The sequence below is a fragment of the Actinia tenebrosa genome, unplaced genomic scaffold (assembly GCF_029948245.1).
Source record: "Actinia tenebrosa isolate PJP-AT-01 unplaced genomic scaffold, QUT_ActTen_1.0 PGA_scaffold8__29_contigs__length_14323225, whole genome shotgun sequence".
Classification (NCBI taxonomy): domain Eukaryota; kingdom Metazoa; phylum Cnidaria; class Anthozoa; order Actiniaria; family Actiniidae; genus Actinia; species Actinia tenebrosa.
This window is the reverse complement of record NW_028292585.1, coordinates 2,486,651-2,503,945: the sequence shown is the minus strand read 5'-3', so window position 1 is coordinate 2,503,945 and position 17,295 is coordinate 2,486,651. Positions and strand designations below refer to the sequence as shown.

Genomic DNA, 17,295 nt, shown 5'->3' with positions numbered 1-17,295 from the left:
ACTTGACAGTGTACTTCAGACATGGGTAGCGACGTAAGCAAGAGATTTGAGCCGGAAGTTAAATCACGCGGTTCTCGCGAAAAGTAAATTCGATATTCATTTATCTGGCACTGAGAAATGCCGAGGTTAACCTTTTATAGATAGCCTGATACAGAAATAACTCGTTTCCACGCTTCGCGTATCAAGACGTCCTACAGGCGTTCACTGGGTTGCCTGTATCATGCAAAGAGGCCTCGTCGCAATGTTAGTCAAAAGATGTTTAAGACGATCTTCTCCCTTAAGGTGTTCTCTACGTGCAGGTTCTGCCTTTTTTTTAGAACACAAAATAAACAGTTTTTGCGTTATGCATGTCACACTACTTGTGAATTTGAACTTGCGCCATGACGCAACAAGAATAGGAATAAATATAGGATTAAAAAAGAAAAAAAAAATGTGGATAAAACGGAGATTCGAACCCACCAAAAGAAGAAAAAAAACGACTCCACTTTGCCATACCCCCGAGACATCCGCAGAGCTGAGGCGGCGTATGGACTTCGGACCTGACGGCGATTAAATCCTTCTGCCCTTGGGTGTACGAATTACGCAAGAAAATGTTCTAGCCGAAGCATCAGGGGAGAGACCAGCCGGCCCCCAGACCATATCGGCTAATCCCTTGCATCTCTGCCACGCACGGAATCGGTTGAAAAAATACTGTTAAAAAGTATACTCTATTCGGTGCGTTGTTTTCACGGCTATTGTTATGCTGATTCACCTGGAACCGTGGTCCTGTGGATAAATCGTTGTCGTTTAAGATACTGAGTCAAGCTCGCCCGGGGAGGGTTAGCACTTGGATGGGTGACCTAAATATTATACCTACCCTCGCTTTTGACCCTTTTTTTCCGTTTTTCTTTTTTGATTTTTTTAAAATAATAGAATATAGAATAGTGAAACTTTCTATTTTTGAGTAACCTATTCCTGTCTACCCAAATCCGTATAATTGCAATCTAGCAGAGGAAAATTCTTGGGGAAAAAGAGAAACTGCAGGCCATTTATAAGCATTTTTAGCGGAGCTCCCGCGCGGAGCACCACACTTGAGAAAAAATGGTAAACCATCGAGTTGATTTTTTCGTCCGTCCGTGTACCTAACGCAGGAATCCCGCTTGATGTCAAAGCAAAACTACTCACTAATGCGGCTCTCAAATGCACAGAAAAAAAATCGCTTTAGGACAAGTAGTTATAGACCAAAAACAATTTTAAAAAAACTTTCATGTAGTCAAAGATGGATCAAGAAGTGTTCTTCCAGAATTCAGGTGTGTGTGTTTTTTAGCAAACAATCGTATATATATTTTTTTTTTTTTTTTTTTTTGACAAGCATTTTTCTCGACGAATCGACAAATTAAAGACTTTCTCTCAAGTATATTTATTTCAAGAACAGTGTACTTGGCCAAAAAAGCGACACAATTCGTTTAGAAATATGTCTAAATGGTTATTTGTTCAAAAAAGGCAAATCCTAGCTCCCACTTTACTCCCAAAACAAAAACAGTCTGTTGAGAGCAAATCTTAGATATAGTTTAATATATTCTGAATAATAGTGGAAAGCCGGTTGACAACACTCAGTATGTATGTAAGCAAGGTGACTGTCAAAGAGTCTCTCAAATTTTGATATAAATTCGAAGCCAATGATTCATTAAAACAAAAGCAATACACAAATGAGGGGGTCGTAGAGCATCGTAAACTTCAAAATATACTACTTTAGGAAAAAATAGATTTTTTATTTTTAGCATTGTTCTAGTTGACAAATGTCGTCGGCTAATGTATGAGGGTAAATTAAGAGAATTTATCTTTAAAGATAAAAGGCTTTTGAGTGTAAGATCTTGAATTCTGACCTCCCTAATGAAAAAACGCTGGTCAACAGTCCTCTCGACTAACAATAAAAACATTCCATCCTAGGTGCGATTTGGCAGTCGAGATTCATTTCTAGGGGAAATTAGTTAACAGGACCGCTGAACAATAACGAAAAATTGAATAATAGAAGAATATAAATATATTTAGAACTCGAAAAGGTGAATAGAAGATACTAATTGATATATAGTCGGCGAACTATGGGAAAAGTAAGCTTAATTTGGTTAATTTTTTGGGTTTTCGTGTACGGCTTCGACATAATTTCAAGCGAGGATATATCATCGTTTCCAACTCGAGAGGAAGGGATACGAACTGGATTATTTTCTAGCATTCAAGGTAAGGGTTTTGTGAGATTTTTACACCGAGTTTATTAATCGAATTATTCAAGGACTAGATTGGGATCGAGTTTTGATGATTTTCATGTCGAAGACATGACCGGGACCGCCGGATTTCGAATTGTCACTTATTGTCACACTCAACTGGCTTCAAGATTATAGATTCGGCCTTCTTTTCTACCACTTCAAAGAGTTTTCAAACTTTTTTGTACAGCAACGAATTTTTATAGTAGTGACTAATAGTTTCTTTGTTTCTCGACACTCGACGAAATAATGGATTTGGTCATCATATGTCCGCTTGGCAAATGTTGGGCAAATATGGTGCTCTATATTTGCCCATACATTTGCCTATGCAGGCAAAGGTCGGGGTAAATTTCTAATAAATTTGCCATTGCTTTGCCATACATCTGAACACATGGGTAAATATGTTATATATTTGCCCTTAGTTTAGACGCATTTACCCAGTGGGGATATATGATAACCGTTTTTGCCCTATATTTGCCTTATTGTCAAATGAAGGGCACATATGAAATCAACTTTGCACTAGGCTTTGCCCCATATTTACCTGGGGAGCAAATACAATACCCCAAACTGAGTATATCCGATGTGAGGTTTCCGTTTCAATTTATTGCAATCAAAACTTTTCAAAACAAATCAATAATTTTTCAACTGAATTATGATGGATGTTGGCTTGCTTTTACGACTTACGAGGGGGGAGTGCATGCAGGTCCATCTCAGTCATATGTGTCAATTTTTTCTCCTAACGCATGACATCAATGTTGCGACCACATTAATTCAATCATTGTTTTGCTTTGATGTCATGAAAGTGAGGTTATATGCGTTGATACACACAGGAAAAAACGCGGACGATGTATTTTTAATATGCGTAAGTCGTACATGCGTTTTTTCCAGTGACAATAAGAAAACTCATTAACCCATTAACCTCAGCTGCATTTCAAACCGCTAACATCTGTAATATTATTTGAAGCATCAATTTTGTTTAGTCTAAACATGTGAATTCATCTTTTTTATTGGCAATATATGCAATTTCATTCATAATTATTTTAATTCATCTAATTTTAAACTCATCAAAGAATTCATTCAATTTTCATTTTGACTATCTAGTTACTGATGCACAGTTCAAACAGTTTATTTTTGATAGCTTTGAATATTTTTCCTGGATGATACTTTACTGTCATCTCCATCATCCGTACAATTTACGTTGTAAAGGACAAACAATTAATACTCTTTCTTTGTCAATAACATCGTAAGCAGCAACAAACTGGCTGTGTATCCTTTGTATGGGAATGAATGTAGAGGGCCCTTCCATTTCAAACAAGTTTCTGCACCAAATTTCATGTGGTCTGCCAATCCTGTGTCTTTCTGGATGTTGCTGATACCATCGAACCTTTGCCATACACAATGATTCCTGCTTGCCATCAATTATAATGGTTTGTTTAAGAAAGAAATCGACAACACCGGGGCGCAAGTCAAATGAATCGGTCTCAATACTGCCACTATATTGGCCACACCAACTTGCAAGAATGAAGGAAGAACGTTCCAGTCTAGAGTCAGAGGACCCTAGCTTTGTCCCCGAATATCCAATGGTACTAATTCTCTCAAACGTATCGGTAACACATTCAATGACCGAGTGTTGAGGTAAAATTGTTTCATAAGCTTTAAAGAGATATTCTGTATAGTCATCATCAAGAACATCAATGGATCGAGGTGAAAAACATGAGTATGCATTCATATTGCTCCACTCTAAGCAACGTAGTACTTGACCAACTGAAAGATTAAGTGTTGATGGTATTGATGGGATGCTTTCGCCAAGTGTTCCTACTTGTTGTGCCTCCTGAAGAAGTTGAAATACTGGTTGGAAAGTTTCTCGAAATCTCTCTGGTAAAGGGATATCTCTTAGTTCATGCTTTTGGAGAAATTTTCTCATGATTTGTATTTCAACAGATCTATTGTTAGTTCGAAACGCTCCTAAAATCCCATTGAAACGTTCGAAGCTGAAAAGCCAAAATGAATATACAGGCCCGTAATCTAAAATACATTGTTTGAGGTGCAGGTGTAGATGCATGTTTGGCGTAACACGTTCCTTTCCATATCTTTTTTCAAACGATTTACAAAATTCCACTAGGTAATCATGTCCTTCTTGTAGCTCTTCAGTTGTAATAAGTGGAGAGCAAAGGTGAAAGCAGGACAATACGAATAACCTCCACAGCTCCAAATCATCTGTTGGAACGATATTCCAAATGCAGAATACAGAATACAAGAGAGTCCATGTTTTCCACTGATCAGCAGTAAATCCTCCAAACGATGTTGATATCTTTTTCGGGAGACGCCCAATAAATGATGGTGCTTTGACGTCATCTACCTTTTCCTGGATTTTATTCAAATTTTCTTTAGAAATAATTGGCGTTTCAGCATTTAGCCATACATTTTTCATTAAATGTTTTGCTGTCCCTAAAAACAAATTGTGCATAGGATCAACAACATGGTAACGAGTACAATCGAAGTAAGGCAACTGTAAGAGTTCAGAATATCTTGTTCCAGTGGAAGTTTCAATTTGGTTTCGTTCATCAGCGGTTGTTGCATTGAGTATTTTCTGAGCCTCTCTTCGGTGCTCTTCATTTGTCCTTGGTGTATCGTCATCTTCGAAACCTGAAAAATCCATGCTACTAAAATCTCCGGGGGAAAATCTTGTGCACTTTGAGCACCCTCGGTGAGCAGTACATCCTAAGAAACCGCAAACTTTTCTTAGTGCAGGAATGTCACAAGCAATACAAAGGAGGGCAGCTCGAAAACATCTTGCTGTTCTACTCCCATGAGGCCGAACTTGGATGCCTTCGTGCCACAATAAGTTCAATTCGGCTACGAGTGGTTGTAAGTACGTATTGATATTCAATTTGGGCTCGTGTGGACCAGGTATTACCCCAACTATTATTACGTTTTCCTCTTTGTACCTTTCTTTTCTCGGAAGATTTAGGAGGACCATATATATGACTCCAACGCTATAGACACTGTGCTTAAAAGGCTGAAACCAGTCAACATTCAGCATAAAAGCATAATTATTAGGCTGGGCAAGGAAAGGAGTGCCGTTAAAATATTGCCAATCTTTCCACACTTGGCCATCGTAAATATCAACTAAAATATCGTCCGGTACATTCCGATTTCTCCAAATCTCACATTTTTGTACAAAGTCTGGTCGCTTAATAAAGTGAGTTAGGGCGTCTCTGATGCTTTTATAACAATAAACTTTATGTGGGTACGATTTCGTCTGTCCATTTTTCAAACGAATTTCCTTAAGCAATTCCGCTCCACAAGGTGTGCGGCGAAACAATTGACGGTGATTCGGAAAAGCAATGTGAGAACATGGTTTAGCAATGACACGCCCGAATCTTGTTGTTATGCAGTCTTGAAAACGGTATAGGGTGTCGCATTTCGGACAAACAACATACTTTGAATGCTTATCTTTAAAAGAAAGATAATTTTTCAAGAGTTTGAAGGAGCTCGGGAAAACCAATACTGCGGTTGGGAAAATGATTGGCGAAAGCTCACACAAAACCTGAAAAATCGCTTTAAAAAAGGCGAGGAGAATATCAATGCCTCGGTCTGGTACAGAAAAGTATGCAGACCAAAAGCACACAAACAAGGCAATCCAGTTAATAAGGGTCACTCGGGAACTTGCTTCGACGGCAACGCTTATTTCTGCACTAGATTGTTCAAAATCTCTTTCTACGTCTTCGATATCAATATCCCAAGTTTCAACCAATCTCCTTCTTTCGTTTCCTCTTATCTCTTCATGGTCAGATTCACTGTCCAACTTGTCATCCCAAAACACTTGATCTTCTTCCTCAAAGTTATTTATTCCGTCTCCTTTAAACATAAGCAAATACGATGTATTTTATTCATTCGGCATTGTATAACTGCAACATAGTATAAGATAAAGTCTGAAACCATTATAATACTAGAAAAAAAAATGTCAGTAAAAAAAACCTCATGGGCTAAGGGACCGGTCATTATTTAAGTTGGGGGGGGGGGGGGGGAGAAAAAATTGGGGGGGGGGGGGGCTGAAATTTTTGCTAGTGAAAGTCTTGAAATTTAAAAATGACTCTTAGGGAAAATTTTAAAATTTTTTACTACAATCCATGGGGGGTTTTCGATAAACTTGGATGCCTTCAAAGGGGGGGCCTTGAAATTTTTTTGCGTCACTGACAATTTCTCCTCCACCCCCCCCCCCCTACCTCCAACTTAAATAATGACCGGTCACTAAATGTATAATTTTGACCCAAATTTTGCTCTGAAAATAAATGATTTCCATTGAAAATAAAATATAAATTTCTAAGTCAGCAAAACAACAATTTATAATTCGTGAAAGAAAAATGATAAATCGAAAATAAAAAACCCAAGAGACATATTAAATAAATTACTTATAATTGTATTTCTCTAACTTGACAAACATGTTTTGCCGGATACCATGCTATCTCAGGATGACCACAGTCATGAATTGATTTGGAGACAAAAATGTACAGCAATATCCATTTGAACATAGTAAATTCTTTTTGGCGTTTTAAATGAGTTATCTCTAGCTATGATTTTATAAACTCTTTGAATGAACCTTTCTGAATGAACACTGAGGTTTTAATGGCAACCATAAGCCGATTACTTAATAATGCACCCTTCTTAAAAGTAACGGTGAAAACGAGGCTAAGATAGAAATAGAAAAGAATCATTTGTACCTCTAACTTAATCTCGCTTCAATAACACTAATGCTTGGTAGTAAATCCTATAGGGGAGCTAGATCATGTGCAAATCAGCCGCTTGTTAAAGATTCAGTCTTTTATCTATGCAGTTTGACTTTAACATTTAAAGATTATATAATCTAATCATCAAATAAACGTATAACATCAATACCTTTTTGTGAAGTAGCTGGTAAGAATTCGTCACTTGATGGTTGGTTTGTATTTGGCACATCAGAGGAGTCTTGATCAGTTTGGTCCAAAACGTTATATCTCGCTGTAGTCATTAGAAGAAGTGTCGTTCTGGCCGTCAATCTCGTGAGTGAAAATACTATCATTTGAGTCTTCGTCGTCATTCCGCTGTAATTGCCATTGATTTGTTAAAGGATCATAAAATTCTTCTTTGTGACGGCAAAATACTCTGTAATGTAAATCTTCGTTACAATGAAAGCAATGATAACGCTTTGACATCGCAGAAGACATTTTGTTTTCCAGAACTATATAATTAAAAAGACGGTGTGTATCATTGGGATAATTACTCAAAATCCAAGCATTTTGAATGGCTAACAGCCATATTCCAGCGTAATAAAGTTCCACGTCCATCAACCACATGCCACTGGACAAAAGCACGCCGGATCTTTATTACCGCGCCCTTTTCCTTAGAGCTGTCACTGTTGGCGGCAGATAATGGTACGATGGTTTTAGAGCTAGAAGCTAATCAAGTTTATTGCAATGATATTTCGTGAATCTAGGCTTTAGAAAAAATTTCATAACTTTATAAAATGGAGCAAATAGCTTTAAGATAATAGATATATTACTTAACATGAATCCTGGATACAACTTCAGCATTTTTATAAGACAGTTATTCCTTTTTTTATTATTAGACTTCATTATATGAACGTATATGTCATCACAAGTCACGTGATACGTCGTGATAGATAGGGGGTAGATTTGTTCGGTGGATGTGCTTATTCGTTCATTCGCCTTTTGGTCACAAACAGGTAACAAACTCTGTCGGTCATCTAGTTTCCCGCACATTCTATATCTTTGCTTATAAATTGCGTTCATTCGTCGCGATCAAAAAATGGGAAGAACATCTACACCTTTACCAGGACGCCCAATGCCAGTCCATTCTGTTACTGCAACTACCAGTACAAGCAGTACGAGTAGACATACTGAAAATGGCGCCAATTCTCAAAGGCTTAATATACTTATTCCCTCTGTCCCTTGTGGTAACGAGGATGTGCTAAGAGAACACAGAAATCGCCTATTGCAAGCAACAAGCGAGAATGAGAACGTTGACCCCGACAGCGAAAAAGAAGAAATTTCTTCAAATTTCGAAACGATTGTAAAACAGTTTAAAGAACTGCAAGAACAAAACCGCCAAATACTAGCGGCCTTAAAAGAAAGCCAGCAGAACAAGGACAACAGCAAGACCAAGATTACTGTCTCAAAGGCTGTTGCAGTAAGTAAAGTGGCAATATTTAAAAAAGCAAGCTATTTTTATTGATAATTTTACTGGGAATTCTTGGCGCGAAGAGTAGTTGGTATAATTATGCAGCGGTATAATTTATGCAATGCTAAAATTGGCGGGAAACCCGCCATGGTAGTGGTTAATGCTACCAAACTTTACTATTGATTTCCAATAACAAGACACTGAATGATAATGATAATTTCCTTTTTTGTAAAGGAATTGATTTGATTTCGATTTTTTCCCCAATATTATACAATCACAGCCATAAAAATAATGAAAACATTATTATTATATTATGTTATTACAGTCTGAAGTACGCTTGGTAGCAAAGAAATTACGGGACAGGGAAGAAAACCCTCTTATATGGGATTTTACTAAAGCGTAAGTATTAAAATTTAATAAAAATGATCTTGTCTGAATCATCCATAGTTTCTTTCCATATTAAGTTTCCACTTACCACTCAAATATGGCATTTCCTAATTAGTTTCAGAGATGACGTCAACGAACAGATTAATAACGCAATAAGGGATAGAGTTCTGAATGTTCATAAGGATGTCTCTGCCGTCGAGTTAGAAGGTATTTATGTATTTTATATTACGAAGTGCGAAAGGCCTTATGCACCTATCAAAGTTAACCCGGGGGGGAGGGGTGAGGACAAAGGGTAGTGGTGGTCGGGGGGGGGGGAGGGGGTAACGAAATCCTTTTAGAAATATTCAAATGCCGAAGGGAGGGGAAGCAGTTTGAAATAAAATAACATGGGAAAAAAAAAAAAAAAAAAAAAAAAAACCAAACAAAACAAAACAAAACAAAGCAAAAACAAATGGATGCTAAAGGAGTAATTGTCGGCCAAATGCCAAAATTTCTAACAAATTTTGTCTCAAGTTTTAATATATGGGTACTTGATATAATTTCAGCTGCCCTTAAAAGTCACTTTCTGACGAGAAGAAAGAGAAACAAAAGAGAGCGTTCAGGGGCCCTTGGAAGGCATCAAAAGATGCAGCGGAAAACACAAAGAAAACAAAATGTGAGTAAACTGAATTTGCAACGATTATGACTTTGTTTAATAAGAAACTTTGACTGACGGTGTTTTTTTTTTCTTTTTTCTTTTAGCTCCTAAAATCCAGATCCAAGGCAGCGGACTTGTCAACCTCGCTATCACCAGGGGACAAAGAGAAAGTCAAGGCAATTATGAAACTGGAGTATATGTCATCAGAGGAGTCGATGTCAGAGGCGGATGACCAGGCTGATGACGATACAGCGGACAGTGGCTCTGATAACGAAGGGGGCCCTACTAAGCAGAGTAAAGTTTTAATAAAACACCCTCTGCCATGGAGAAGCCCCCTAGCTAACCAGTTCATGGAAAGCATGGACCGAAAAGCAAAAAGGAGGCTGTCAGAGCGCAGTCTCACCATGCTTTTGAAGCGGAAAATCGGAGAGCCGTCAAGACGCCCAAGGCCATCTGGAGGTCCCGAATGGGCATTGAGAGCCTAAAGGTTTTTATCAAATCAAGGGCACTGGGACACCGAACGTGGTTGGGGTTTCTACGAGTTTTATGAATTAAATCTTGTGTCACTGTTCCTCCGTTCCTTTGGCCTGATTTCTAGGGTTTTCGTTCTTCTTTCGATTACTTGAACGTTATACTCGTTTACTTGAAGAAATCCAAAGGTCAAACGGTATAGCAGCGGCTATTTAAGCCTATTGACCTTTGGATTTCTTCAAGTAAACAAGTATAATGTTCAAATAATCGAAAGAAGAAGGAAAACCCTAGAAATCAGGCCAAAGGAACGGAGGAACAGTGACACAAGATTTAATTCATAAAACTCGTAGAAACCCAACCACGTTCGGTGTCCTTAATTAAGTTTTTGCAGTTATAAATGAAGTGTACTACTACAGAATATCTAAAAAGAATCGTACATAAGCCACAGATCGATTGACAACTAAATATATTATGATCTCCTTTCACAAATTCTGTCACAAGATGAAAATTTCAATTAGTTGTAGTTAACAAATTGTTCATAGTTAATCAGTCGTCAAGAAAAGGAAATTCACAATAAAAATGTTTCAGTATGATTTATGTCTTTTTTCCTGCTTCTTAGTATAGGTTAGCTATGTTTAAAGTATGAGGTGGTTGTCACGACATATATCGTTTCTATTTTTTTTGGCCTGCCATAAGTGACAATAGCTGAAGACTGATAATATAGTTAAATTTAGCAAATATGATGAGCATAATTCAACTGAGCAAATATGGCTAAGACGCGCTGGTACATCTAAGGCATTAAGGGGGCATTAATCACATATACGGTCAGAGCATATCGCATGGTATATGTAAGGCATAAATCACATATACGGCCTGGAAAAATACAGGGTATATGTAAGGCATTAATCACATATACGACCTGGGCAAAGACAGGGTATACGTAAGGCATTAATCACATATACGGCCTGGGCAAACACAGGTTATATGTAAGGCATAAATCACATATACGACCTTGGAAAATACAGCGGGGTATATGTAAGGCATTAATCACATATACGGCCTGGGCAAACACAGGGTATATGTAAGGCATAAATCACATATACGGCCTGGGAAAATACAGGGTATATGTAAGGCATAAATCACATATACGGCCTGTGGAAACACAGGGTATATGTAAGGCATAAATCACATATACGGCCTGGGCAAAGACAGGGTATATGTAAGGCATAAATCACATATACGGCCTGGGCAAAGACAGGGTATATGTAAGGCATGAATCACATATACGACCTGGGCAAAGACAGGGTATACGTAAGGCATTAATCACATATACGGCCTGGGCAAACACAGGTTATATGTAAGGCATAAATCACATATACGACCTTGGAAAATACAGCGGGGTATATGTAAGGCATTAATCACATATACGGCCTGGGCAAACACAGGGTATATGTAAGGCATAAATCACATATACGGCCTGGGAAAATACAGGGTATATGTAAGGCATAAATCACATATACGGCCTGTGGAAACACAGGGTATATGTAAGGCATAAATCACATATACGGCCTGGGCAAAGACAGGGTATATGTAAGGCATAAATCACATATACGGCCTGGGCAAAGACAGGGTATATGTAAGGCATGAATCACATATACGGCCTGGGGAAACACAGGGTATACGTAAGACATAAAACACATATACGGGCTGGGCAAATACGTGCACATATCAAATGAGCATTCACATTTACTACCGGGTAAATGTATGGATGATATGATATCTGCTATATATTTGCCGTTTGGGATTTTACTGGGCCATACGGACTTTGCCATCTGTGCCCATGGGATAAATGTGTAGGTACATATCATATACAGTCATTGGTCAAATATTGTCTACTATTAGTCAAATATGATATTTGCCCATATATTTGTCTATATGTTTGCCTACATGACAAATCCATTTTTTCGTCGAGTGCGATCAATTGTTTGACATTGAATTGACGAAAAGAAAAGGGTTTGTAATGACTTATTTATATCGAGAAAACTTTAAAGGAAAGTTGTAATAAAACTCAATTGTTTTCGAATAGTCCCTTTCACAGTTCGGCCTGCGCCATCTTGAAAGGCACCCATGCCTATGCATCGAAGTGAGACGAACGGTGAGCTTAAACTTGCAATAAGAGACCTTTTTTAACACCTTGGACAGGTTTTCACATCAAATATTTCCTTGTTGGTTGTTGTTACATTCATGATAAATTGTCTTATCAACCATAGATTTATTACATATGTTCCGAGCTTTCGGCATACTCGGCCATCCTCAGGGAAATGAAAAACGTTACATATTGACAATTATAAAATAAATTAAATAGTACGCACGCTGTGATTGGTTGATAGCCATGTTTGCATGAGGATATGTAAACACAGTTGTGACGTCACAACTTTCGTGTCTTCCCGGTACAAGTTCAAAAATTAAAAATTTACAGTTTCTTTCGAGGGAAAAAACGCCCCCAAAAATGTATTTTGAAGACGAAGTTCCAAATTTTGACTTGTGTCAGGGCCACAGGCATAACCCTATGGTCTCATGCAGGTCTTTCTGATCGTAATATCATGACAATCTCTCGTTGGTCACCGCAAAGAGTATTCCCTCAGGAGCTACAACACACGTCCTCCGTCAGGACAGCTGCGGTTGTCCAGCGACGTGCTTTCTCATGATTTAAATGCACCGCTCGATAAAGAATACAAGTATTTCAAGGAAACAGTCAGCAGCTTCAAACTTTTTCCAGCGATAGCTCTTCAGCTCCACAAAATATCTTCTCGAGGCAAGACGAAACAATCAACTTCGCTGCCATGTTTTCTCGCTGTCAAATTGAACAAAACCACATTTCTTTCAACCGAGAATTCCATTCACAGTGACACTTGTTATCCACTTTTGATCATTTTCGTAAAGATAATCAATTCTGAAATCTTTTATTAAGATTTCTATGCAATCTTTGGACATTTCTTTGTATTTGTTTTAAAGTTTTAGAATGATAAATGTTTAAAATAGCTAGCGATTCTTTCTCGCTTCACATTCCCTACTTGGCGTTTATTACACAAAATTTGATTGGCTAACGATCGAAGTTCGTGATGTATGGAGAATTTGTATTTTGATAGGAGAATCAAATTCAAATAAAGATTTATTTTCTTGCAAGTGGTAATGTTTTCCCTTAGTATTTATTTTATAAAAGCAATAGAAAACTTTTTTCTCTGTGTTTACATAGCCTGATAGCAACACTCGGGGGGTTGGGAGAATTCTCGACAGTTATGCAAGCCCTCGACTACGTCTCGGGTTTGTATAACTGTCTCGAATTCTCCCAACCTCCCCTCGTGTTGCTATCAGGCTATGTAAACACGGAAAAAGTTTTCTATTGCTTAAAGGAAAACGCGATCAAACCATGGCATATGTGCGCGCGCATCAAATTAAACAAATTTGCGCGCGCTTAGGAAAAAATAAATAAAACAAATTAATTGATTAATTAAAAATAAATGAATGAATAAAAATATATATATTCACATGTCTCTATCGATGAATAGGCACGGTTACCTTTCAAGATGGCGCAGAGAAGTGTGAAGGGGATTAGAGAGTTTTAGATTGACTTTTTTTCTCCCCGCAAACGGCAAACGTGACCACGTTTTCATCGTTTTCCTGTGTTTTACTTTACCTTTTACAAACCTTCTCACCAAAGACAAATATTCTTTTGTTTTTCTACTACTTGGAATTTTTCGCGATTCTTTTTCAGTCATTTAAAAGAATTTTTTACTGGTCAACTGACGTTTCACGTTTGCCGTGAACGTAAATCTAAAACTCTATAATATTGATTCTTTACGTCTCGCTTCAGCTTTACCGTTATTTATTTAGGCAGGTCTGATTTTTTTAGTTCTTTCAACGTTGAGTTATTTTCTCTCTGCTATTTAATATGAGCTCGATACCATCTGTTCTTTTCAATCGCTGTTTTTTATTGTCAAAGGTTTTGCCAGACGTCAGATATTCAAGACCCTTCAAGTGGACAGCCAGATAACGTGTACTTCTACATGCCTAGAAGATTCAAAGTGTCAGTCAGTCAACTACCAAATAGATGGCTATCCCAAGCACCTTTGCGAGCTGAGCGAACGGAGATTTCTATCAAAAGATGAGCTGGATATAAAAGAAAGGCTTGGTTACATGCATATATACGCAATCAAGGTATTTTCTTTTCCTGTGATGCAAGTGATGTTATTAAGTAGAAACGTCTTCCAGAGCCTCCCAAATTACGCACCATGTTTGAAAGCTTGTAAACCAAAAACTTCAAGAAACCCTTAAATGAGAAAACTAACTCCATGTTCGGTGTTTTCTCTGATAACAGGAATATGTGGATCCCCATCCTTGTGGTAAAGCTACATGTAAGAATGGTGGAAGGTGTGTGCTGGAGGAGAACGCTCGTCAATATAGCTGTATATGTAATTCGTTTAACAAAGGCATTGACTGCAATTTATGGACAGGTATGTTACTATGTGAGTGAAATGAGTAAAAAACGCACTGCGCATTTTCTCAAGTTCGGCGGGAAGTACGATCGTAGAACCGTCGTGTTTACGGTAAATCTCCAATGGTTTTATTGGTAAACACGACGCGTCTACGAATTTCCCGCCGAACTTCAGAGCATGCGCAGCGCGTTTTTCACCCCTGTCTATGTGATTTAATACTAACACGACCTTATCCCTGTAATTTTGGCTGTCCTCGCAATTTTTTTCACTCAAGATAAGTTGTACAGCATGAATTCTCATTACTTATATTAATTCTTTTATATTTTCCTAACAGTTAATGTTAAATCGTGTGCTGATATTTATACTTCAACAAGGTAAGCTATACGCCCTGACATAAGACAAATACTTTTTTATACACTCTGCTAGGTGAAATATATTTTTAAATCTCGTATTAGAATGCTATATTTGACATAAATCAATTTCAACGACCTTGTTTTCATTGATTAATTTACATCCAACTGAAACAATTAGAGCTTTGGACTAAAAATCCTGAATGAAGAAAAAGTCAAGAAAAATATTTATAGAAATACTTTCCGTTTTGGACCCAGAAATCATTTTTCGCAGTTAGACTTTGAAGTTATTTATTTTTTTGTCGGCGATAAAAAAAAATTGAAACTGCTCAAAGTTATTGAATTAACCTTATGTACATACTCCTTGCTTACGCTTCGTTAGCTATCGTAAAAATATCCCATACACGTATACCATTGGTGGAAAGGAGGTCGATATATACTGTCATTTGAATGATGATCTTATTTGTGGAGGTGGAGGATGGACGCTGGCCATGAAGATCGATGGCTCAAAGGTAACTACTTTCTTACACTAGTAGACCCTTTTACTTCGGGCGTATTTTTTTCCCTGTCAGACCATTTGCCATTCTCTTGAGAATGGTTTCTTTGTTTAACGGTTAACAGGAGAGGAAATATATAAATATATAAAGAATCATGTCCAATGAAGATGTGATAGCCGATTTCTGAAGGATTGATGAATCAATAAAATATCCAACCTTTTCCCCCCCAGAACACATTCGCTTATGGCTCGGCCTTGTGGTCCAACAAGAAGGCGTATGGACTATCAGCAGGTAAAACCGGTTTTGACAATCACGAGACCAAGATGCCCAGCTACTGGGTTATGCCTTTCCAGAGCTTGTGTGTTGGTATGAAAGTCGGGAACAACTTGAACTGGACTGTTATCCCGTTTCCTGCTCCTTCCTTGTATGACATCTTTTCTGACAAAACCTATCGCAATTTTTCTATTGGTCGAGAGAAATGGCTGTCTCTGATAGGTGGATCATCGTTACAAACCAGTTGTAATACCGAGGGCTTTAGCGTTAAGCGAGCGAGGATAGGAATTCAAGGGGACGTGGAATCAGACTGCCAGACGCCTGATAGCTGGATAGGATTTGGTCTTCCGTACGAATCAGGAAACACGTCATGTGGTAACTTCTGTCAAAGCCAATGCAGTGTTGGGTACAAACTGATTGTTGCCTCTGGGCATATCCTAATCAAATGAAGCATAAATCAATATGAACAAATATTGAACTTCTTGAAGATATAATAAAAAAAAGTAATAACTTCTATGTAACTAAGACACAAGACAAAAATATCTAAATTACGTTAAATTACAGATGGAATAAAAAAGATTTACGTTTCAGCCGACTAGGCGTTAGCATGGTAACTATAAACATATGTATTCTCAAAATCGGTTTAATTTTCTAAAATATCTTTCAATTTCAATTTTGCATACCAGCTAAATATATTAAAATAGTTGTCGTGACTTTTTGGCTAACTACTATTTCAACATAACAGTAATGAAACTTCAAACTAGCACCAAAGTTGACATATGAAGCAACTGCAAATTTGGATTTGCATCTGACGTACGTTGGTTTTTTACTGTTGTCATAGTGAGTTCTTGTACGCATGCTTACAAAAGTCTTGCAATTAATATTAATTCTTCATAATTACATTTTTCATTTCTTGATTACAACGTTTTCCTTTTCTTTTCTTATCAATAAATGTCTCAATGCTTTTTGAGAAGGATAATAAGATCTTGATTTTCGGCATTTTCATATCAATTTTACGACACTGCTTGTTTCCCAAAATGCATCCCACATGGAAAGGATTGTCAATGGGAGCTTAGTCCTCATTGATATAATCGATTCATGAGGTGCCGAGCTTCCTGATCAGTCTGTTATTTCTCCCGGGATAGCGCTGTTGGGGTCGAACACGAAATCTCCAGCGTAGCCTTAAGTCCAGACGACGGTTCAGCACTCGATGTCTGGAAGTGTGGTCCTGGTTATTTTTGATTATAAACAATAAAAATATAATAATTCAAACTCCCTATATATTCCATTTTCCCTTATTTTTTTAATTTCTTGCTACACTTCTGATTTTTAGTCGGCAAGGAACAGTCAGATCCTTTAAATATTTTCTTCGTATTTTCACGAAAAAGTGGAGTTATTCTTTTAACTGGGGGAAAATATGATCTAGAGCATCATATTGTTAAATTCAACTGATGACAGTTATTCTTCGTTTGCAATGACGTCATAGCCGCCATCTTGGTTGGATTTAACGAAAGACTTGTCAATGAATTCTTTTGTTATATCAACCAACATGGCCGCCGTGTCTTTTGTTATTTCACTCCCTTGGGAATGAACGAAAACCAGCAATTTCTAATTTGCCCCCAGTTAGTTAGCCACTTTGAAGCAGTATTTTAGAGCTATGAAATTTCCTTCACAAAGTTGACACTTGTCATTGAATAAACGAGGCGAGTGATGTTTTCCACGGCAACCAAAAACTCAATGAACTTTCCAAAGAACATTACTGAT

General features: G+C 37.6%; 2 protein-coding genes across 2 annotated transcripts; both read left to right on the top strand.

Moving 5' to 3' along the window:
• The first annotated feature begins 1,993 nt into the window (after positions 1-1,993).
• Positions 1,994-16,126, top strand: LOC148904945 (uncharacterized). The gene is made up of 6 exons (XM_089040982.1): positions 1,994-2,217; positions 13,919-14,133; positions 14,294-14,429; positions 14,746-14,785; positions 15,144-15,273; positions 15,489-16,126. The coding sequence occupies exons 1-6, from the start codon at positions 2,082-2,084 to the stop codon at positions 15,978-15,980; spliced, it is 1,149 nt and encodes a 382-aa protein (XP_088897108.1). The 5' UTR covers positions 1,994-2,081; the 3' UTR covers positions 15,981-16,126.
• LOC148904946 (uncharacterized) lies at positions 7,904-10,192 on the top strand. Its single transcript, XM_089024257.1, has 5 exons — positions 7,904-8,429; positions 8,746-8,819; positions 8,923-9,014; positions 9,353-9,462; positions 9,549-10,192. The coding sequence occupies exons 1-5, from the start codon at positions 8,049-8,051 to the stop codon at positions 9,927-9,929; spliced, it is 1,038 nt and encodes a 345-aa protein (XP_088880383.1). The 5' UTR covers positions 7,904-8,048; the 3' UTR covers positions 9,930-10,192.
• Positions 16,127-17,295: the final 1,169 nt, after the last annotated feature.